The sequence below is a fragment of the Hylobates moloch genome, unplaced genomic scaffold (genome assembly GCF_009828535.3).
Source record: "Hylobates moloch isolate HMO894 unplaced genomic scaffold, HMol_V3 SCAFFOLD_5, whole genome shotgun sequence".
NCBI classification, from domain to species: domain Eukaryota; kingdom Metazoa; phylum Chordata; class Mammalia; order Primates; family Hylobatidae; genus Hylobates; species Hylobates moloch.
In genome coordinates, this window is record NW_026652280.1 from 32,899,214 (window position 1) to 32,923,345 (window position 24,132).

At 47.3% G+C, this 24,132-nt stretch overlaps 1 protein-coding gene across 2 annotated transcripts in view; it reads left to right on the plus strand.

The window, feature by feature from the left end:
• The first annotated feature begins 1,123 nt into the window (after positions 1-1,123).
• The window catches only part of LOXHD1 (lipoxygenase homology PLAT domains 1), a 197,232-nt gene continuing 174,223 nt past the window's right edge, over positions 1,124-24,132 (plus strand). Inside the window, exons 1-4 of one of the 2 annotated variants that reach the window (XM_032151710.2) lie at positions 1,124-1,441; positions 9,064-9,178; positions 16,213-16,293; positions 18,496-18,680. In XM_032151710.2, the coding sequence (XP_032007601.1) occupies positions 1,312-1,441; positions 9,064-9,178; positions 16,213-16,293; positions 18,496-18,680 (511 nt within the window). In that variant the 5' untranslated portion in view covers positions 1,124-1,311. The remainder of the gene's footprint in view (positions 1,442-9,063; positions 9,179-16,212; positions 16,294-18,495; positions 18,681-24,132) is intronic. The other variant, XM_058438393.1, reaches the window with a different exon arrangement.

Genomic DNA, 24,132 nt, shown 5'->3' on the forward strand with positions numbered 1-24,132 from the left:
ACGTTCGGGGTTAGAGATGCCTCCCCCTAGTGGAAGATTTGGATGGCTCCAAAGAGCAGGGCAGGACCAAAGCTGCCCCAGGCTGCCGGGGAGGCCTGTGAGTGCGGACTTCTCCTCAGGCGTCCGCTCCAAATCCTCTCCTCCTCTCCACCTGAAATTCCCCTTTAGAGTCACTACTTTGGCTTAGAGGACAAAATCACACGTGTTGCTTCTAGAGGACTCCGTTAGCACACCTAAGTTACCTGAGAAGCGATGCAGGGACCCTCAACATGGCTGCACATGAAAGTCACCAGGAGCTTTAAAAACTGGGGCCCAACCTGCGTCCCAAACCAAGCAAATCAGAATATTTGGGGGTGGGACCCACGCATTAGCATTCAACACCTCTCTGGGGGATTCTGGTGTGCAGCCAGGGCTGTGCGCCCTGGGGTAGGAGCTTGCTGATGCCCTCCCGTGAGTTCAGGTGAGCTGATCGAGTTAGTGAGTTCACCTGGGAGGGCATCGGCTACGGTGATGTCTAAACTTTAGCGCATATAAAGCTCACCTGGCAGGGGGAGCGGGAGAGTTGCCTGGTGCCCCAGCTTTCCTCGTGCCCAGAGGCCACTTCCGGAAGCCCGCAGTCTTGATGAGATGGAAGCAGAGAGAGAGAACGAGAAGGATCCAGCGAGAACCCCGCCTGCTCCGTAAGACGATCAGAGGTCATGAATAATGGAGAGAAACGGGGGCCTCTGAGTCCTGGGAGCCTGGCTGATTCCGCGGCCCCGCCTTCCTCAGGAGGGTCACTTGTGGGCTGTGAGGCTTGGGAGATGTCCTGGGTGAGGAGCCCTCACTTGTCCCTGGGGTGGCCTGGAGGGATCCCAGGTGACCCCCTGGCTGTGAGGCCGGGTGGGAAGTGGACCTCAAGGGTTCCGTGTCACCTGATTCTCCACAGGGAGGAGAGGGGGCTGGTGGGGAGGGGAGAGAGGAAGGAAGCCAGCCTGCCCTCAGCGCCATGAATAAGTGATGAGGCCCAAGGAGAAGCCGCGGGGCAGGTACTGAGGAGGAGGAGGCGGCTCACCAGAGGGTGGTGGGAGGGGACAGGGACAGGGGGTTCAGAGATAAGGCGCTGAGGTTCGGCTCAGGAGCCAGAGAGGGCAGAGGGAACAGCACCTTGGGCACGGGGAAGCCAAGAAAAGGGGGCACTCTGGCCCACCCAGGCCTGAGCTACAGGAGGGCCGTGGGCGCCAGAGCTCAGGGAGGAGGTCTCAGGTTCCCGCAGGTGTGAGGAGGAGGCGGCACAGTGAGCCTGCGAGCGCTGAGAAGGCAGCCGACAGAATGATGCCCCAGAAGAAAAGGCGGAGGAAGAAGGACATCGACTTCCTGGCCCTGTACGAAGCGGAGCTGCTGAACTACGCCTCGGAGGACGACGAGGGGGAGCTGGAACACGAGTACTACAAGGCCAGAGGTGCGGGGTCCCAGCCTGCGGGGGGCGGGTGGTGCAGCTGGCTGCGGTGGGCAGGGGTCTGTTCCTGGCTGTGGGGAGTCATTCTAAGATTTCGGAGCAAGCCCTTTCTCACTGATTATCCCACGTGTCTGTTCCACATCCCCTCGGAGTAAGAAGGCAGGCATTATGCAGGGATGGTGGAGTCCCTGTTGTACAGACAGGTGGAGCAACTTGCCTTTAGCCCCCGATTCTCAGTGGAACAGAATAGACTAGAGCCACAGTGCCCCCACGGCCCCATGTTCTCCAGCTCCTGAACATCCCCAAAGCCACGTTCCAGTCTGGTCCCCGAGTGTGTGGTCTGCATCAGGCAGAGTGCCCTGAACTGCTGGGGTCACGAAAGGATGTCTTGGGGAGGAAGCCTGACGCCTCATCCTATGCCCACTGTGGTTGATGGAGACAGGGAGCCTGGGGCTTTGCAAGATGTCCATCCCATATGTCGAGGGCGGCCGGTGCTCTGGACCCCAGGGCCTTGTCCTTCTAGTCTCATCTTTCCCTGGGCCACACGAGACCTGCTTGAAATTGCTCTAACTCCTTGCCAGGTAAACCAAAGAAGTGAACTGTGACCCTAGAGCTGGTTTTGGCCGGCAGAGTTTAAGTTGTTTTTTTTCCTTTCCAGCGTTTTGAAATCCTTTTTTCTGTGAATGCCAATAGGCTGTGGACGTCCAGTTTTTCACAGTCTCCACCACTCCCTGTCATCTCATACTAGGTCTGGTTTACTCATCGGTGCTGCCTGCCTGGTCTCTGAAGCCACTTAAATTCTCAGTGCTGACTCCAAAGTGGCTCACTAGTCCCCGTAAGCACCATAGTCATCCATGCATTCACTCATTCATTCATTCATTCATTCAACAAGTATTTATTGAATGTGTGCTCTGTGGGCTGCCCATGGCCTTGTTTGTCTTCCCCTTTCTCCCTCTTCCTGTCCTCACTTGGAAAGCCCCGTTCAGATCCCATCTCTTCCATGAAGCCCTCCTTGATTCCAGTCCACCATGAGTTCCCTGATTATATCCAATTCATAATTGTTCCATTGTTTCCTGCAAAGCTGGTGTGTCCAGCTTGCAGCCACAGTCACCCTAAACTCTGTGAGGGTGGGGCCTTGCTGTACTTGTCTTTAGTCCTCATCATTCAGCCCCTGCACAGACCCAGGCTCAGAGGAGGTGGTCTCAGCTGAGGTCAGGAAGGCTGTGGCCCCTTTTCAGGTACAGAATCCTGGGCACCTCCAAGGGTAGAAGTGGGGGCTGTAGTAGAAGGAAGTGGGCCCAGGACAAGGAAGCATCTGCCACCTTCTAACAGCACATGTGCCTCAAGCTCTGACCCTCTTGTGAGGGGAGGGGCTGGGAGGTGAGACATCGGGGCAGCATCCCCACCATGTGTGCTTGGCTTCCAGGTGATTCTCCCCAGCCACGTGACTGTTGGTGAGATCATTCTAGAACCTCTCACAGCCAGCACACTGTTGACTTTTGTTTATGGGCTCTGCATGCCTCAGTGTGGCCATAATGATACTTCTCCTTTTTATCCTTTCCGAAGCCTTTTTACTAATGTTCGCATGTTTGATCTGTAAGATCCCTGAGCACAGTCAAGGCAGACAGATTAGTACCACTTCACAAGTTAAAGACTGAGGCCCTGAGACATTAAGTGACTTGAGCAAGGTCACAAACAGGATGGACAACAAGAACCTCAAATATATTTTTCGAGGCAAGCGCCCCATTTTATCTCATGATGCTGCCGAATAGGATCATGCACCATGTACCAGGCACTGAGTTAAGCACTTTATTCATGTTAACCAATTTCATCTTCATGATGACACATTGAGGCAGATGTGTTATCCTTTTTTTTCAGATGAGGAATCTGAAGCACAGAGAGGTTAAGTCACTTGCCCAAGATCACACAGCTAGTAAATAGCAGAGTTAGGATTTGAATCCAGCTGGTCTGGCTGGTCCTTGCTCTTGTACTGCCTGATTTTGACTGTGGTAAAAATAGCTGGAGAAGAGCAAGTGGAGGTGGGTGCCACGCTGACATTTCTAAGGGAACCACGGACTCTCCTGTCTGTTGCAGGGTACTGCCTATAAATGTGGATGACGCTAACGGTGGTCACATGCTAAGCTCCAGCTGTACTGTCATTGTCACCCTCTCAGTGCTAGAACAACGGTTCCCCTACTTCCTTTGAACTCTAGGCTCTGGTGTTACATGGAGAGTCTTGATGAGTGTGATGGGGAGGAAGAAGGAGGGAAGAAAAGCCTAGGTGTTCCTTCTCTCTTCTTAGGTTACCTTCTGGCTACCCTGGGGTTCTCCAATAACCAGAGGGAGGAGAGCAGCTCCCTCAATGCTTTGAGGGCAGGCTGAACCTGGCATATTGCTCTGTCTCCTAAGACAGGGACCATGATGGGAAGAACAACTCATTCCAGAACTGGAGAGTAGAAGGGGCCTCAGAGGCCACCCCGCACAGGCTTCTAGCCCTGGAGGCATCTCCTCTCCTGCATCCTAGACAGGAGTCCCCCAGCATCTGTTGGGATGCAATTTTCCAAGGCAGCTTCCTTGGGGATTTTGTCAATGGAAATGATAGCAATGATTTCTCTCTTAGTCCATTGGTGCTGCTATGCCAGAATACCTGAGACTGGTGATTTATAAAGAACAATTTTTTTTTTTCTTCCTCAAAAGTTCTGGAGGCTGAGAAGTCCAAGATCAAGGTGCCAGTATCTGGTGAGAACTTTCTTGCTGTGTTCCCACATGGCAATAGGCAGAAGGACAAGCCCCTTTATAAGGGCACCTAATCCCTTTCACAAGGGCGAAGCTCTCATGGCCTAATCACCTCTTAAAGGCCCCACCCCTTAATACTATCACAATGGCAACACCTGAATTTTGGAGGGGATACATTCAAACTATAGCAATGGCGATGATGATGATAGTAACCACTTAGGAAATGCCTATCTTTTCATGCAACTGTGGAAGAATGTCTATAAGGTAAATTCCCAGAAATGTAAATTCTAGGTCAATGAGTTTAAGTGTTGAAAGCTATTTTACTTAATCCTTATCACAGTCCTTCAAGGAAGAATTTATTCCTACTTCAGAGATAAGGAAATTGAAGCTTACTAAACCATTTGGTTGAAATCACGTAGTCAATAATGGTAGAACTGGGCTTCAAATCCTGGTCAGTTTTGTTCCATATTTATTCATTGATTGTTTCATTCATTCATATGATCATTCATCCAGATAATTATTTGAATACGTCTCATGTGCTGGGCTGTTGCTAAGAGCAACAGATTGACAATTCTTTGTGCTGACTAGGAAACTTTATTAGTGGGGGTCTTCCCATCTGGAGTTCAACAGAATTCTGTGTCCTCCACAAGGTATCTGTTTCTACAAGTTAGTTCTTCAGTTATTTGAATTGAGTTTTTCTTTAAATTAAAATTTTAAAATTGAGCAATAATGTATGTACAGTACAAAACTTATGAAGGTGTTTACATATGCACATGCTTGTGCAACCAGTATTCAGATCAGAATATGAAATATTTCCAGCCCCCAGAATGCTCCCTTACACCCCTTCTCAGAGGCAATACATCTCCCGATTCTGTCATCATAGATTAGTCTTTTTCCTGTTCTTAAACTTTTTTTTTTTTTTTTGAGATGGAGTCTCGCTCTGTCACCCAGGCTGGAGTGCAGTGGCGTGATCTCGGCTCACTGCAACCTCTGCCTCCCAGGTTCAAGCAATTCTCCTGCCTCAGCCTCCTGAGTAGCTGGGATTACAGGTGTGCACCACCACGCCTGGCTAATTTTTGTATTTTTAGTAGAGACGGGGTTTCACAATGTTGGTCAGGATGGTCTTGAACTGACCTCATGACCCGCCTGCCTTGGCCTCCCAAAGTGCTAGGATTACAGGTGTGAGCTACTGCTCCTGGCCTGTTCTTGAACTTTTAAATGGAATCATACAGTGTGCACATTTGTGTGGGTCTAGCTTTTCTTTCAGCGTTATATCTGATTTATCCATGTGTGACACATTATATAGTTTGTTCTTTTTATTGCTTATTACTATTGCATTTGATACATACACCACTGTCTACTTAGCCATTCTATTGTCAATGAACATTTGGGTTATTTCTGGGGTTTTGTTTTTGTTTTTTTGTTTTGTTTTTTTTTTGCTATTATGAGTCAAGCTACTACAAATCTGGTACACATATTCTGATGAACACATGTACTTGTTTCTCTTAGATTTATAATTGGAAGTGGAATTGCTGGGTCACAAGTGAGCATATGTTTAGTTACCAGTGCTTGGATCAATTTACATGTATGAGAGTGACAATGGCTCCACATTCTTGCCCATATTTGGTATTGTCAGTCTTCTTATTTTTAGCCATTCTGGTGGGTACATGGCAGTGTCTCATTGTAGTTTTAATTTGCATTTCCGTGATAAATAGGCAGAGAACTTTTCCATATGTCTATTGGCTATGTGGCTATCCTCTTTTGTGGCATGCCTGTTTAAGTCTTTCGTCCATTTTTCAACTTTATTGAGGTATAATTTATTTATAATAAAATGCACCTATTTTAAATGTTCTGTTTGATGAGTGCTACATTCTTGCATCCACTAGGAAATCAATTCATGGAGCATTTAAATTGGCCCTCAAGGGTTTCCTGTGTTCCTTCCCAGTCAATCCCCCTTACTTCTGACCCCAGGCAACCACTTTTCTGCTTCCTGCTGCAATAGATTAGATTGGTCTCTTCTAGAGTTTCATATAAATGACATGATAAAGTATGTTATGTTTTGTGTCTGACTTCTGCATAGAATGCACTTGAGAGTCATCTGTATTGTGCTTCAGAAGTTCATTCTGTTTTATTGCTGAGTAGTATTCTGTTGTATGGATATACCACAGTTCATTTATCTATGCCCCTGTTAATGGACATTTAGGGTGTTTCCAGTTTGGGTCTATTAGGAATAAAGCTGTTATGAACATTTGTGTGCAGGTCTTTGTGGGAAAATACTTTCATTTCTCTTGGGTAAAGACTTAAAAGTGGAATTTCTGGGTATTAAGTGTACACTTATCTTCTTAAAAACTTGTTGCCCATTGAAAAAGTAGTGTGGTTCCCTCCTTTACTTATTGATTGATGTGAATTTTTGGTATCTTCTGGCTCTGAGTGCTTTGTTGGATATATGCATTCCAAATACCTTCTCCTAATCTGTGGCTTGCCTTTCTCTCGATGGTCTCAATTTTAATGAAGTCCAGTTTGTCAGTTTTTTTTAAATGGTTTGTGTCCATTTAAGAAGTAGCTGTGCATCCCAGAATCAACTATTGATGTAGTTTTTCATTCCTCTCCTATGCCTCTCCAATGCTCCTCTCCTTTTCTCCAAACCAAGCATTCTCCGGTGTCTGTGTCTTCTCTCATGTGGTGTGGCTCTAGAATTTCCACCAGGCTGGAAATCCTGTGGGCATTTGGTTTGGAAATGCCTTTATGTGCAAGCTGTGTGGGCAACACGTCAGGTCCCAGGTCTGTGCTGAGAGGAGTCAAGAGTGGGCTCCAGGGGTTGATCAGGCTCCCTGTGGTATAGACTATTAAGAATTAAGGCTTTGGTTATCATCACAAGAGACAAGGAGTTGTGCAAATATATGGCTGCTTTTCTCCCTCTAATGGTGCCTCGATGGGGACCTTCATCAGAACCAAGGACATCAAAAGGTCCACTCACCCCAAAACACTCCTGATCCCGGTGCCTCACAGGCCTGTAAGGACCACATGAGAATGAGAGGTCTCCTGAAGGGCTCCTGGAATATCAGTGGATCGTGTGCATGTTAGTTGAGCTACATCTAATCTGCCAAAAGAACAAACTCTTAGCTCTCAGAGTTGAAATGGGCTTTTCCGCATGAACAATAGTTTTAAAACCAGGTTACTATTTGTTGAGTTTCTTCCGTGTGCCAGAGGCTTTCCATGCATCATCTCTAATCCCCAGAATGCCCTGCAAACCAGGTAAGATCATTCAGGTGTTACAGAGAGGCTGGCACTTGTCCAGGGTCACCTTGCTCAAAGTGGAGGAGCCAATGGCTGCATCCAGGTCTCTGTCGCACTGGAGTCCAGTACTTTCTACCAGCCCACACTGGCTCTGGGCATGCCGAAGTATGAATGATATCTGTAAAGTCCTGCCAAGGTGCCTAGCACACAACAGAACACCACATTATTTATGTTTTTCCTTCCTCCCCCATTCTCCCTCGCACTTTGCCACTTGTGCCCTCTGTGGAATGGGCTCTGAATTGACAGGTCTGAGTAACGAATGTCTAACTTCAGAATATCCTCCTAATCAGCTGGGCGTCTTCGGGGCAGCTCAAATATACTCAGCATCTGGTTGGGGATCTGCTCTGAAAAGACCGGAAGTAGAAATAACTATAGGTTTGCCGTAATAATCAGGTACAATCATATATGTAAGCCCTTAGCTCAGGGCATATAGTAAGCAACCACTCAATGTTATTTATTACTACAATTATTAAGTACTTGTATTAATACAATCCAGTGATGTGGTGGACATCGATCATATGCCCCAAATATTTAAAACACCCTCCCCACATTTTGCTGACTCCCCACATTGTAAATTCCATCTTCCCAAGGTGGAATTATTATTTTCTCAGCCTTCTTTGGTGCAGACATGTACCTTAGATTTCCAGAAATGGCTGTTCCAGTGCAAGATTTTGACTCATAAGTGAGCATCATAATGGCATGAGCTGGGGACAAGGAATTATTTTGGAGACATGAGTAGCAGAAGGACAGGGAGGTGATGTGGCTCTGGGGTGGCTGGTGGCAGCAACCTTCCCCAGGCTAGTTCTGTGCTGTGATTCCAGGAGTTGCTTCTGGAAATGGGTATAGAACACGTGCCTCCAGCCTTTCAAAAACTTCTGCAAGCCTTCTAATATCTCTATTGCATCCTGCTTGCTTCACTTGGCTGGAGTAGATTCTGCTGTCTCTAAGAATCCAGATGCATTCTTGCCTTCTCTCTCCAGGAAGTGGACAGGGCTATAATTGTACTGATGCTCTGAATAAGAAAGGTGTTGACAGTAAATAGAATAAGCTTCAAGGGTTTGAGGAGAGAGAAATCAGAGCCCCTGCCAAAGTAGGACCCCCTGCAAAGCTCTGCACACCCAGCCCTGGGTCAGCATATTCTGAGACTGAAATGTCAGTGCCCAGGAGGTCATGGGAGGTGAGGACTGGCCACAGTAACCTTGTGTAGAGGGCAGAGAGGAAGCTGGGAGCTGGGTGCAGGCTCTGAAGAAGGCCATGTCTAGGAGGGTATCAGTGTGTTGTGCTGGAAAGATTACAGAGTGGGCATCTGGAGGCTTTATGCCGGGCTCTGGTGTTGACACCATGCAGGACCTGCCCACTTGCCCTCAGCCTCCTTGTGTGCAAAATGAGTGCATGGTTTAAATGTGAAGTTTTGGTCTTGCAGCAGGACATATTGTGGGTCTCACCATGGCTCAGAGGCCTACAGGATGCAGCAGGGATTCCAAGAGTCCTTTGTGCTTGGGCCTCCCCAGCAAGGGCTGGCTTCTCCAGGTCCACACAGGATTCCGGTTTTTTTCTGAGCCTGCAATCTGTCTTCTTCTCTCCTCCTCCAGTGTATGAAGTGGTCACAGTCACGGGGAATGTTCGCGGTGCAGGGACGGATGCCAATGTCTTCATCACGCTTTTTGGAGAGAATGGGCTCTCTCCCAAGCTCCAGCTCACCAGCAAGTGAGTACCCACTTGGCCTTGGTGGGATCCTGGGCCATTAGTCCTTTTGATTAGGTTCTGGAACCCAAGGGTGGCCTGCTTCTCTGGGGAGAAGGCACATCTGACCACAGGTTATTAAGTGGTATGAAGCCTCTGCTAATGACAGACCATGTACCAGCCAGGGATCTCCCAGTGCACCTCCCTCAGCTCATCACTTGATTCTTTTGAACAGTAATGCCTCCTATGGATCTCAGAATTCTCAAGAATCCATATTAGCTGTCCTATATTAGCTGTCCCTTAGTTCCACGTGACTTTGACCCAGTCTCTCTGCACCCAGGGCCTTGGTTGCCTCATATATCATCACACAGATATTGGGAAGACCATACATGTGAGGGAGCTGTGAGCATAAAATACAAGGTCTCATCAGGGACCAGTGTTGTGTTAAACCTGCCTGCCAGCCATTGTACACTCAGCTAGCCACAGGGATTGCTTGTGTGTGTGCTTGTGCGTGTGTATGCCTTGCGTGCTCTGTTTTACTGTAACTAGTGAGAGTTGGGACCGTTGCTTCCTTCGGATCCTTTCCCCCCACTGCATGCACGCACACACCAACATACACGCAAAACCTGAGAACATGTTAGCAGATGAATGGAATTTCAGAGACATTTAGGGCCTCAGGAGTGGTCTGTTCAGCTGGCTTTCAAACTGTGCTGAATGGAACAGAATTGATCAGCTGGTCTGGGTCACGGGGAAACCGAAGCCTGGAAAGGCTTGAGTAGCTCAGAGTCATGGAGATTTTCAATGGTGAAGCTCATCCTTAAACCCCACATTTTTTTTTTTTTTTTTTGAGATGGAGTCTTGCTCTGTTGCCCAGGCTGGAGTGCGGTGGTGCAGTCTCAACTGACTGCAACCTCCACCTCCCAGGTTCAAGCGATTCTCCTGCCTCAGCCTCTGGAGTAGCTGGGACTACAGATGCGTGCCACCATAACCAGCTATTTTTTTGTATTTTTAGTAGAGACGGGGTTTCACCATGTTGGCAAGGCTGGTCTTGAACTCCTGGCTTTGAGTGATCTGCCCGTTTCAGCCTCCCAAAGTGCCAGGATTACAGGTGTGAGCCACTATGCCTGGCCTTCAAACCTCACATTATTGATGTAGACATTTCCCTTGACCACATGGCCCTATGGTCCCAGGGGGTGTGAGGAAGATGCTCCTTAAGACATCCTGGGGCTCCAGATTGTGACCCTGGGGTTAATGACCTGGCACTTCCAGGGCTGGCAGAGGAAGCTGTAGAGGCCAGGAGATCCCTGCACCCTGTACTTTGCAGGCTGACCAGGCCCCATGTGATATGGGCTATAGCGTCCATGCAGCTGCATCGAGGCAGGCGTAACGTCCCATTTTATCCATTTCCACAGAACAGGGTACCTGCCTTCTTGTACCACTTACATGGCAGCTTGACTCGCTTGCAGAAGTCTTTCCGTCCAATGATGTGGGCACGGTAAAGAGAATACATGAAACCTCCATCCTCTTTGCCATGTGTTCCCAGAATACACTGCTGTAGGGAGAAGCTGCAAACACTAGGGAGTTGCCCGGTTGGTTTCTGAAGTTCCCAGCTTTTCCTTTTAAAACAAAACGAATCCTTTTCTCCTTTGATGGTGGTCCTCACTGCCTTCCCTCCTTTCACACATTCAGCATCCTCAGATTCTTTCCCTTTTTCCTTTGTCAAAACGTCTTCTCAGGAAGGGCCCCTGAGCCACCCTTTATAACATGGCAGGTATTTCCACTGAGCCTCCATTCCCAGGAGTTCGGGTTCCAGCCTTCCCTCTCATGGGGTCTGAAGGGGGTCTAGGGTATGAATGAGCTGGCAGGGCTGGGACCTCCTGGCTTTGCTAAGATCCCATGGGGCAGCCAGCTTCTCCTGGGCAGCCCTGAGGATGGGAATCAACCCTCCCCAATTACCCCAGGAGTCGGCCCCAGAGACTGGTGGTGGTCTCTGCTTATATCTGGACCATGTTCCAGGTCGGGTAGCAACAGCATAGGTCTGGCCAGGGCCCCAGTCCAGCTGGTCAGGAGTGCTCTAGAGCAGAGTAGGTGGTCTCAGAGATGGGGACACAGTTCAGAGTTCCAGCTGTGGGGCTGGAGAGGCTGGAGAGGCTGGAGAGGGGCTTTGAGGAGGGATGGAGGGAGCTGGAGGATGGGCTGGGGGAAGGTCTGCTCTGCGCTGCCAGCATCTCTCCCAGTTCTGTGTATATAGTCAGAGCTCGGCAAAGGCCAGTGGTATCAGTGTGGCTAGAGCAAGACTTCAAAGGGACAGACACTTAATCTGGGTCTTAAGTGGTGAAAATAACTCAGATGACAGAGAGGAAGAAAAAGTGTCCTTTAGACTAAGGGGAACAGATTGCCAAAGTCTGGAGGCAGCAATGAGCGCTGCGGGCTGACGGGGGCAGAGGAGGCCTGTGGCTGGGAATGTGGGGCCATGTTGATGGGCAGGGAGGGGGAAAGTCAGAAAGGTCTGGAAGGCCAGGCTGAAGAAGGCTTTGCTGGAAAGCTGACCGGTGGAGTTTCAACTTACTGTATCAACAGAGATCATCTGAGCACAGTGAGCAGGACGAGTGGGGAAGGAGGAGGCCAGAGTCTGGCTGCGACAAGGACTGAGAAAAGGCCTTCAAAGAGCATTGAAGACATGGTCCTTGCTATCTAAGACCTTTCTATTCAAGATGGAAACTGCAGGTCTGGGAGGGGCATTGCTTTCTGAGGAATTCCAGGCTGCCCATGCAACCCAGAACATATGGCAGCTGAGGTCCCCTTGCTCCGTGAGGTCTAGATGCAGTTATCTCAGGCCATCGGCTGCCCCACCCCATCCTGGGATCTGGCTGAGAATGTCCACTAGTCCCACAGTCCCCTCGCACCTCACTGTCTGCTGCCCTCCCATCCTCTCCACACTGCGTTATCCAAACCCAAACCTCCAGGGGCAGCTAGAACCAACTGCCTTTTCCTTGCACACCCATAATACACACATACATGCATATTTGTGTGTAACACACTTCACTGATAGCCCCTGGCACCAGAGAGAGTTCACACTGCCACAATGTAAACAACTTAAAAAGGAATATTAGAGCCTCAGTCTTACAACTCGGCCGTCCTCTTTCATGGAGTTTGTCCTGACCTGTCCTCCGTGATCTCTCGCCATGTCTCATCCCACCTCTCCCTCCTGCTTCTCCCACGTTCTCTTTCTTCTTTCTCACCCCTCAATTCTTGTCATTCTTGTGCCTTTCCTTCTGTGCCCCAGGACTTTACTTTCACTCCCAAATGCTGTATTAGGATTTTTTTTTTTTTTTTCTTAGTACAAAATAATTCCTTCTCCAAGAGGAACTTCAGTACCAGCGCTGATTGTCTTCGCCTTTATGGTCTGGTGCCTACATTCCTTGGTACTCAGTGGACTTAGATTCCCCCGTTAGTGAACCTCTACCCCGACCCCACCCCAGTTAAGCACCCACAGCAGTGGCTGCCAGAAGAAGGCCTCATCTTCTGGGTTTCCTCGCACCCTTCCCCATTAACCAGGGCCACCTCCAGCTCTGAGTCATGTGTTCAGAATATGGCAAAAGGATGGGATCTCATGTATTGTCTGGAACATGGTTATTCGGTTGAAAATTCACCATCTGAGCATGTCAGAGAATGCCTGGCATTTTAGCCCGATGGCTCTGCCTGGCTGATGGCTAAAATGCCCTGTGCAGCCTGTAAAGGATCTCTGTGTGGGGGTTCCTGCTGAATGGCAGGGACTGTGCACTGCCTTAGCCTTTATCTGAGAATCAACAGTGGCCTTGGTGAGGCTCCAGCCTTCTGCAAGGAAACATGAAGATTTCTAAGATTTCCTTTGACCCGAAACCCTCTCTCCTTTCTATTTCTTTCCTACCCCCAGTTTTCTGAAACCCACAGGCATTTGCAATCCAGAGGTGAGGATTTCAGAAGCTGATCCTGAGTCGGGGGCTTATTTGGGATGATCCCAGCCCTGACCCTGAGTGAAGGGAATCAGTAGAGCCCTGTCTCTGCCACTCTTTCCTCCTCTTCTTGTGATGTAGAAAGCCTTCCCCTTGTCTTCCAAAAAGAGATTGGTGTCCATCTCGTAAACACTGCAGAACCCCGAAGTACTCCAGTGTAGTCCTGAGACAGCGTGGAGCACTCCCTCTGCTCTTGCTCTGTCCATCCTGGTGGATCTTCTCCCTGGTGTCCCTGCTTCCACATACGCTCCTCCCCACCCCCCGGCAAGTGATTATAAAGCGCCACGCCATGGTGGATTGTTTCACAAATGCTCTGGAAGGTATGTATTCATGTTCAGCCTGGTCGCTGGAAGGTAATGGAGGTAACTCACATTTGTTTTTTTCTTTTTTAGAGACAGGGTCTCACTGTGTCACCCAGGCTGGAGTGCAGTGGCAAGATCATGGCTCACTCACTGCAACCTCAAATTCCTGGGCTCAAGTGATTCTCCCACCTCAGCCTCCTGAGTAACTTAGACTACGCCACCAGGCCCAGCCAATTTTTAAATTTTTTTGTAGAGGTACCTCTTGCTACGTTGGCCAGGCTGGTCTTCAACTCCCAGCCTCAAATGATCCTCCTGCCTCGGCCTCTAGAGGCACTGAGATTATAGGCATAAGCCATCGCATCCGCCACGTTCTTAAATGATACTGTCATGGGTGCAGGGCCTTTCTGGAGCTTTCCTTTACTGAATGCAACTGTTGGAGCTTCTTTTCTGGAACTTTCATCAGAAGCACCCCAGAAAGCCAGCTGCTTTCCTTCCAAGTCACACCTTGTCTTTGGCTAAAAATGGGGATACTTCCCCTCCTTTTTCCCTACTTGCTGGCAATGGCTGTTTCTAAAATTTCAGGCACCATCAGAAGAGGAAGCCCAGTAATTCCCAAACCGCTTCCAAAGAATTCGATCCAGGCAGCCTGCAGGCTGGGCTGGGGATGGGGGAGTTGCTGAAACATGGGATTGTGCTTTTTTCATAATTACAGAAACAATATGTGTTCCTTTTGGAAAGTTAAAAATGTATATAGACAAGAACAAGGAGCCAACACTTCATAATGGCCTCACCATCTAGACATGATTTTTTAAAAATAAATCTTCTCACTCCATTGTTTTTAAATGAAGATGGTATCCCGTTTGTATTGATTATTCTGTTTGTACATTCTGGTCTTAACCTACCTTTTCTTTTAAGCCTATATTATAAACCTGTTTCTGTTTCATTAAGTATTTTTTTTACAATAGGATTTTTAATGGTTGCAAAGTATTTCATTATATAGCTTCCCAGGGTGACTGTTTCTTAGGGTGTTTATCTGATGGAGAGACTCTTGTCTATTTATTCTAAAGATCACTTGCCTTGTCTTATATATTGGAAGAGAAAATGCCTCTTATTCCTTTTTTTTTGTTCCCATTTATATAATCCTGTTGTGCAGAAACAATGTCCACACATTCTCCAAGTTATTGACAGCTGCTGTGACTCTGAACCAAAGCATGGGGTGTGTTGTTATTCCCCTTTGAAAGTGAAATTCCCACATCAGCCAGACCCTCACGATTGCTAGTTTGATTTAGTTCCATTTAAATGCTAGGTCTGGTAAGTTATTTTCCTGGACGGGAGGATTTACTGGTGCTTCATGGAAAAAACTTTATATTTTCCTTGCTCTTTGTCAAGAGCTAACAGTCGACATTCTCTGTCTTTATTTTGCCAATGGTGGAGTAGAGACTCTGGGCACCTTGCCCTGCCTCCTCCCTCCCTTCCTATGGTACCCGCAGCAAGCCTGGGTGTCATCCCTTTCACTCCAGCAAACTCAGAAGGTTCTGTGGCTCTCTCCTCCTCATCCTTTGCACCCAGGCTGCATCCTGTGGGGGTCTCTTTTCCCTGACAAGGCTGCCTCCATGTACATTTTTGTCTGGAGTTAAGGAAACTTCTTCCTAGGGCAGATTGTTCAACACCATGAGTCCGTTCACAGAATCATAGCTCCTGGGTTCTGTAGAACCTTAAAAGCCTTCTATTACCAACAGAGTCTGAGCCTGATGCCTTGTGGAGAAGGCCCTTCCCCTCCCGATTTATTTTAAAAGACGTTGATGGTGGATAAATCTGTGATGGCACACATCTTCTGTGATTTTCCTTTCCCATGAGCTGTGTGCTGTTCCTGAGAGTCCTGGCTGAGAGTGCTGAGTGAGGCCTGCAGCTCTCAGCCCAGTGGGATAAACTGGGGACAGCAAGAGCTGCTGGCAGGCCTGGGCTCGAATGGCAGGGGCCCCGGCCCTGCACACAGGATGGAACAGCTGTTGACATGAGCTTCGGGCTTCTGCTCCCAGAGGATTCTGTGGCGAGGCTGCTGCAGCCCTCCTGTGTCTACACTCACTGTACTTAGGATGCTCCTAAACTGGACTTGCCTGGCTGCCTCATGGTTGATGTCTCAGGTGTACTTTCTTCTGTTCACACCATTTGCAGGATGCCAGATATGCACTTCCCTCACTGCCCTACTTCCCTGGCTGCTGGTTTGGGGTTGAGTGTTTTCTTTCTTTTCAGAATGGCAGGACCATGGACTGCCACCCAAGGTCTGCATCTACTTGGGGCTGCCATTGCAACTTTTCCCAGCAAGAGCAAGGCCAGTGAGGGGGAGCGGCAAGAAGGCCCAAGAGCCCTAAGGCATTTATTCCTCCCTTCCTCCTCCATCCTCCCAACCCAGAGCAGCCAAAGGGCATGGGGTCATGACTGGGAGAGCCAGGTTCTGGTCCCAGCTCTTATACCAACTAGTGGTTTGTAAAATGGGGCTGGTATTGCCTGTGTGCTTGTTTTAGTGACTCACAGCAAGGATCAAATGAGAACCCAGGTGTGAGGGCACGGAATGATACTAGCACTCCCTGCCCTCCCCTGGGAACCATGTCAGAAGGGAATCTTGGAATGGGATCCGGTTGTTCATAGCTCTCCCCAGGAGTGGGATGATGGAGGAAGAAGCAGAATGCCAGCCCTTGGCTCTCCTCCCAGGCCTGTGAGCCAACAGCTGATCTGCACTAACTGCACGTGTTCATTGCAGGAGTGAGTCTGCTTTTGAGAAGGGCAACGTCGATGTGTTCCGGGTGAGAACCAACAATGTGGGCCTCATCTACAAAGTCAGGTGAGAAGCTGGCACCTGACTAGGGTTGAGGGTGGAGATGAAAGTGAAGGATTGACTTCAATATTGACAATTTCTGGATATGAATTACTTCCCAGCTGTTATTTGAGGGGCTACCAAAGGCCCAAATCTTTCCCTCTCATCCTGAATCACAATGCCCTGAACTTCCCCATTAGAGATTCATTTTTTTTTTTTGGTTAAGACAATTCAAGACAAATTTTTACAAACTTGAGAATATGCTGTGAGAGACATTATAGCACAGTGGTTAGGGGCAGAGACTCTGAGTCCAGAGTGCCTGGGTTCAAGTGTCTGTTCTGTTATTTACTAGCTGTGCCACTTTGGACAGTTTATCTCTCCAAACCTCAATTTCCTCCTCTGTAATAATGGTGCCTCATCTGTGATAACCCTAGGACTCAATGAGTTAGTGCTTGGAACAGTAACTGGCACACAGTAAGCACTCAGCAAGTGGTACAGATACCAAGTCCTGTTGTAGCACGTCTTTGGACAGAGAGCATCCCCAGTCTTGCTTTCTCTGGGGGGTTCTTGTGAAGGTATAAGGAGAGATAACTCTACTAGGCCAGTGGCAGAGGAAGAGCCTTCAATTGCCCCCCTTTTCCCTTCCTTGTCCCTGCCCTCCACCCCTGTTCAAGTTCATGCCCATTGTCAGATGTTCATTTGTGGTCCAATTGCACCCAGACTAAGGCTGGACAGGGGTCAAATGCAGCCTCAGTTTAGTCCTGATTTTTTTTCCCTTCCACTAGAAAATACAATATCACGAGCTCTCTTTGCTGGGGAAATAAGGGGCACATGAATATCCTGGGTATTGGTTAAGTGTAGGGAAGGAGGTTACGAGCAGGGAAAGGGCTCTTGCAGGGGAGATTGGGAAGGGGTGTCATTGTGTGAGTAAAGGCAACCTCTAACTGAGGTCCTACTATGTGCCAGACTTTGTGCCAGACAGAGGCATACATCCTTCTAAGGGAAGGGCCTGGTATATCATGGGTTTCATCTGTCTGTTGGGGTTGTGTGCTGTATTGAGCTGTGGTTGTCCTGTTAACACCTGCAAGGATAAAGCCTCACAGGGTTAAGATGTCTGATGCAAAGTGAGGTCCAGGGGTCAAGAAACTGGACCTTGGAGAGGAGATAGTGGGGGCTATGGGAAGTGTGAGAAGATTTTAGGGGACAGATTTTGAAGAGTCTGAATCTATGCTGCCCAGTGCAGTAGCCCCTGACCACATGTGGCTATTACGCTTGAAATGTGGCTAATCCAAATTGAGGTGTGCTGCTTATATAAAATACACAGCAGATTTTTGAAGCCTTAGTACAAGAAAAAGAATGAAAAAATAGCTCATTAATACATTTTTACATAATTATATGTTGAGATGGTAAGTGGAATTAAATGAAACATATTATTAAAATTCTACCAGTTTCTTTTTACATGTGGTAAAAAGAATTTCTGGTAAAATTCTACCAGATCTTTTTATATATGGCTATTAGGAAATTTTTAAATTGCATCTGTGGCTCACACGTGCGACTCACGTTATGTCTATGGGACCACCCTGGTCTAGATGGCCATAGGGGTCCTCTGGATTGTAGGACTAAGGGGAATATCTGCTTGTTGTCCAGGTCTGGGAGTCATGATGAAGAAAGGGACACACTTAATCATCTCACAGCAATGGGAGGGGCAGTTGAGCCCCAGGGTATAAGCTGTGTCCTGTAAATAAGGTGGTCTAGTTGGCTTCTGCTTCCTGGGGATTCCCTTGTCATCTTTTCCCTTTACTGTCCTGTTTGACCTTGACTCAGCTGGATGTCAAGAAGTGTTGTGTGTACACGCACTTGGGCCAGAGTGAGAGAGGCTCACTGCTTCCAAAGGCCAGGGTAAGGAAACAGCACTGAATAGCCAGGATCTCAAAGGGGAAGATCAAGATGATCCCACAGCAAGCCCTAGGGATCTTGGATTTTCTGTGAAAGGCGATAGTTAATATTTCCTTGCATGCAATGTAACAATGTAACATTCAGTAATGTGCACATCCACCTTGCAAGGTATACCCATTTGATAGATGAGGAAACCGAGGTTCAAGAGATAAAGTAACAACAACAACAGAATAATTGGACCTCTCTTTGGAGTAAACATCTGGGTATTCCAGTATGGAAGGGGTGCTGTTTCAGTTCTGCCAGTGATGGTGTGGGCCTTGGCTTCTGCCTCAGGATTGAGCATGACAACACGGGCTTGAATGCCAGCTGGTACCTGGACCATGTGATTGTGACCGACATGAAGAGGCCTCATCTCCGTTACTACTTCAACTGCAACAACTGGCTGAGCAAGGTGGAAGGTGACCGCCAGTGGTGCCGTGACCTGCTGGCCAGCTTCAACCCCATGGACATGCCCAGAGGTCAGTGCCTAGGCTGGCCTGCCTGCCTTCCCCTCCCTAGCTGGGCTGGGCTCACCCAGGAAAGAATCGTGCCTCTCTTGCTCTGGGCAGTCTCACCTACCTCATCTTGGCATGCCTCCAGGGCCTTCCTGTTGGTTAGAGCCAAGGGGAAGTCCCATATCTTCCTGGGGCCTTCCTATGGGCAACTTTTTATGCTCTAGAGGTTCAAAGAGGTGGGAAATATAAGAGGGATTGGAGGCATGATGGAAGGGTAGGCGCAGCCCTGAGCAAATACTGTGTTCTCAATGATTCTTGTTGATGGGGTGTCTATCGGAAGTCCCCTTTGAGATCAAGGCAGCCTTCCCCATTTTCCTATCCTCTTTCTTTTCTTATGATGCCCAAGGCAGGTGAGTTACAGCCAAGGCATAGTGGGTAGGAATCAGAGCTTGCAGCTGCCAGAGCTCATCATGCTGCCCTCTGACTCCTCCTGATTTTATGAGGAGTAAAACAACTTATTTCAAGTGACATCTCTGGGCAAAGGCCTTAAATTCAATCATTTTAATTTTATAGGAATAAGGGAGGCAGACACCTTTGTCCCCCAAAGTTCTGGCCTCATCTCATCCCATCATGGGACATATTTGCTTTTCCAAAAAGGGGGGCATTACATTGCAGTTACCATCACCAGAATACCCTGCTCTCATAGAGTCATGGACCATGAGAGGGGAAGGGACTTTTGAGCCAGCAGATGAGAAGCGGCTTCCTACACTCACTCAGTTGAACAACAGAAGGCTAACACACTTGTTGGAGTCCGCCTTCCAGCATGTACTCCAAGCTCCACCCTTTATCCATTGTCTTGATGGGCTTTAGCTGTCAATTTCTGTATCTCCAATTTTCTACCTCCCAGCTAAACTTGACACTTGACTTGTTCCTCTGTGATTCCTATCATCATAACTTGCAACTTCATTGATTCTTTTATTTTTATTTGTTTATTTATTTTTGAGATGGAGTTTCATGCTTATTGCCCAGGCTGAAGTGAAATGGCGCAATCTTGGCTCACTGTGATCTCTGCCTCCCGGGTTCAAGTGATTCTCCTGCCTCAGCCTCCTGAGTAGCTGGGATTACAGGTGCCTGCCACCACACTCGGCTAGTTTTTTGTATTTACAGTAGAGATGAGGTTTCACCATTTTGGCCAGGCTGGTCTGAAACTCCTGACCTCAGTTGATCCACCCACCTCGGCCTCCCAAAGTGCTGGGATTACAGGCATGAGCCACCGTGCCCGGCCATTGATTCTTTTTAAAACACATTATTGATCTTTTCTCTGATTATAGAAACCAAATTTGATCATTGTAGAAAATTTAGAAAATAGAGATATGCAAACATAAAGAATACTTGTAATTCCATTACTTGAAAAAACAACACTGGTGACATTTTTGTGTCTTCATTTCTAGTCTTTTCTATGCATATATAGTTTAAACGAATGGGCTGGTGCAACACCCCGTTTCACAGCATGACTACTTCTGTGCCATTAAATATTGCTCAACACCCCTCCTTGGAATGGCTCTGTGGTGCCCTGGAGCATGGAGATACCATCATTTATTCACTGGGTCCCTTATCATTGGACATTTGTATTGTGCTCCCCCTCTAAAAAATTTCTGCTATTATAACAATACTATTATAAATACTGCACCTAAATCTTTGCACAGGTTTATGATTCTTTCCTTAAAATAATCTAAGTGGAATTTCTAAGTCAAATGGAATGTACATGCTTAAAGCTTTTGAGGGACATTTCTGAATTGCTCTAGATAGGGTGTATCTGTGCACAGTATTACCAGCTGTGTAAGGGTGCCCATGTCCCTCACCCTTGCCAACAATTGTTGGTATTGTTTGATTATCCAGTTGGATAATTAAAGGGGATTTTTGATGTTCTTTCTTTGATTACTGGTGAGATTGAACTTTTCTCATACATTTATTGGCAATTTGTGTGTGTGTGTGTGTGTGTGTGTGTGTGTGTGTGTGTGTGTATGAGAGAGAAAGAAAGAATTTTTTGCCTGGGCCCTTCACCTGTTTTTTCAACTGGGGTGAATTTCACAGATTCTTCCATAAACATTAAGCATCTTTAATTCTTTATCCAACCTCTACTATGATCAATCTTTAGCACACTGTCAAACTTGCCACTTTTCAGCTCATCTGACCTGCTTTGGTCACTCAAAAATCCAGCGTTCCACTGTCAGGAGAAGAGCCTCTGAAAAGTCATCATGAGAAACAATTCATGTAACTCAGTGGTTCTTCAGGGTTCCACAAGAATCCTCAGGGTAGACACCCCCTGACCTAGTGTTTGTATGGGGCTTCCTGGGCCCCCAGCTCCTTCACGGGCTAGAGGGCATTAGGTTCTTAGTATTTCCAGGCTGGATTCCAGAGAATGGAATGAAAAAGGGGTTCAAATTTTCCAATGGTTTTTTTCTGTTTGTTTGTTTTCTGTTTTTGTTTTGAGGCGGAATTTCCCTCTTGTTGCCCAGGCTGGAGTGCAATGGCACGATCTCGGCTCACTTCACCTTCCACCTCCCAGGTTCAAGTGATTCTCTTGCCTCAGCCTCCTGAGTAGCTGGGACTACAGGCATGCAACACCACGCCCGGCTAATTTTTGTATTTTCAGTAGAGATGGGGTTTCTTCGTGTTGGCCAGCCTAGTCTCAAACTCCCGACCTCAGGTGATCCACCTGCCTCGGCCTCCCAGAGTGCTGGAATTACAGGCGTGAGCCACTGCACCCGGGCTTCAAATATTCTAATGACTGCATTGGTAAAGAAAAAGTTAAATTTCTTTACGGGACAGACTGTTAGGGAGCCTGGTCCTCTCTCCCCACCCTCAAGGGCCAGTTCCCAAAGTTCTGGCTGGCAATCACTGGAACCTTCTCTCATTCCTGCTCTTCAGCGAAGGGAAGTGTTCTAGGCTGACCAACTGACCCTTTGACAGAGGTGATTGGCAGATCGTCGTCGAGTGGAGGGAACTGGACCTTGATCAGGTTTCCAGGTGTTCCTGTAATGGGAATCTTGCATTTCATGCGTCAAGACACAGGCGTGAGGGAGCCTGCCCTACTTGTAGGCACAGAAGGTGAGCTGGGGGGCACCAGGACTGTTGCACAGTACAGTGCCTGACATTTGCTGGAGATGACTATTTCCTCTCTGGGCTCTTCTTTAAAAGCACTTCCTGGGGAAGTACCCAACCTCTAACCCCTTAAAGGGAATGGCATCTTTAGGACCGCCCTCTTCCTTAATGGAGTCCATTGAGTAGAAGGTAGAGATGAGGAAAAACAGACAGGAGGTTTCAAAGGAAGGAGGCAGAAGGTGACCAGCCTCACAGTTTTGTGGATTGAAGATCCTAGAACCAAGTTCGATTTCTTAGTTCTTCTCAATTTGTTGGTGAAAATCACTACATTTGGCACCTTAAAGAAACCAAGCAGGACCAACCAAATGGCTGTGGCTTTTGGTTTTCTGGATCTGATCTCCAGGACTCGGGGATCTATTGCTGGGGTCTGAAGAGGGAGGCAGGTTGTTTGTGCTCCTTCAATCCATCTAGGGGGCTCTCAAACTTCAGTAACTCATATTTCATCTTCAAGAGTTTGCCTGATTCAAGTACTGCTTGCATTATTAATTACTACTACTTCTTTAACTCACTTTTAACAATTTACATTAACTTATAAATTTATTTTAACAAGAAAGTTGATATTGCTGTCATAAAAAACTTATCGTTTGCTATAAATTTCAGGCATACACTAGTACATATTAACATAAATTGAAGACATTAGATAAATCTCATATGGCATTGCTAGCATCTTATGTCCCACCAGTGGTGTGCAGACTATACCCTGGTAAACAATACCAGCCTTGATCTGAGAGGAAGGGGAGGCAGGGTGTTGATTACAGAGATGAGTGCACAGAGGCCCAGGGACATGGGGATCCATTCAAGGTCAAATGGCCAATTGCTGATGGAGCTAGGACTAGACTGTGGGTCTCCTTATTCTCAGTTCAATTGCTTTCTGCCTGCCCCTTGAGTAGGGCATGACCAAGGGCAATTAGCCTGGCACCTAAGAGGTCAGAGCCTGTGATTGTAGGGATTGTGGGGGTTAGTTGGGCCAACCTCCTGCTGTCACAAGAACCCCTTCTACATCACCCCCACCAGTTGCTTCTCCAGCTTTGGTTTGAGTCAAGCCTTCCTGGAATTAAACTCCCTAGTCTCCCTGAGGCTTCTGCTTGTCTGTTCCAGTGTTTCTGACACAACACAGTGTCTATCTAGGTGTCAGCCCTTCAGCTGCCAGAAGACAGGGTTCTGTCCTCTCAGGAATGCAACCCCAGGATCCTTGACCTCTCTTTTTGTGGTGCCTTCCCAAGAAGGTACCTACTAGTCTAGAACCCTGTGTTCCAGACAGTGGACCATTAGCACAGAGGAAGGGGCCTCCCTGACTCTGTTATCCTGCTTCTTTTAAAAAAAAAATTGTAGTAAAATATGCATAACATAAAATTTGCCACCTTCACCATTTTTAAATGGACAATTCAGTGGCATTAAGTACATTCACATTGTTGTGCAACCATCACCACCATCAATGTCTAAATTTCTCATCTTGCCACCCTGAAACTCTGTGCCCATTAAATACTAACCCTCCATTGTTCCCCACCCTTGAGTTCCTGGTAAACTCTATTCTACTTTCTGTCTCTGTAATTTGGCTAATCCAGGAATCTTATACAGGGTGAGTCTAGTCCAGAATGTTTGGGACCAGAAGTGTTTTGGATTTGGGATTTTTTTTTCTCCAGATTTTGGAATGCTTGCCTATGCCTACTGAGATACTTTGGGGATGGAAGCCAAGTCTATCCATGAAATTCATTTGTTTCATATATACCTTATACATGTAGCCCAAAGATAATTTTATACAACATTTCTGAAAATTTTGTGCTGGAAGCAAAGTTTTACAGTATTTCATCTGTGACCTGTCGCATGAGGTTAGGCGGTATAATTTTCCATTCATGGCATTGTGTCAGTACTCAAAAAGTTTTGGATTTTGGAGCATTTCAGATTTTGGATTTCTGTGTTAGGTATACCCACCTGTACAAGTGGAATCATACAATATTTGTGCTTTTGCATCTAGCTTATTTCATTTAGCATAATGTCTTCAGATTTCATCCATGCTATAGCACATGTCAGAATTTCCTTCCTTTTTAAGGCTGAATAGCATCCCATTGTATGGGTATACCAGAACTATTGATCCATTCTGTTGATAGACATTGGACTGTTTCCACCTTTTAGCTATTATGATTAATGCTGCTATGAACATGGGTGTACAAATATTTGTTCAAGTGCCTCTTTCTGATTCTTTTGGGTATATACACACAGATTTGCTGGGTATTATATGTAATTTTGAGTAACCACCATACTGTTTTCTACAGTGGTTGTACCATTTTACATTCCTACCAGCAATGCACAT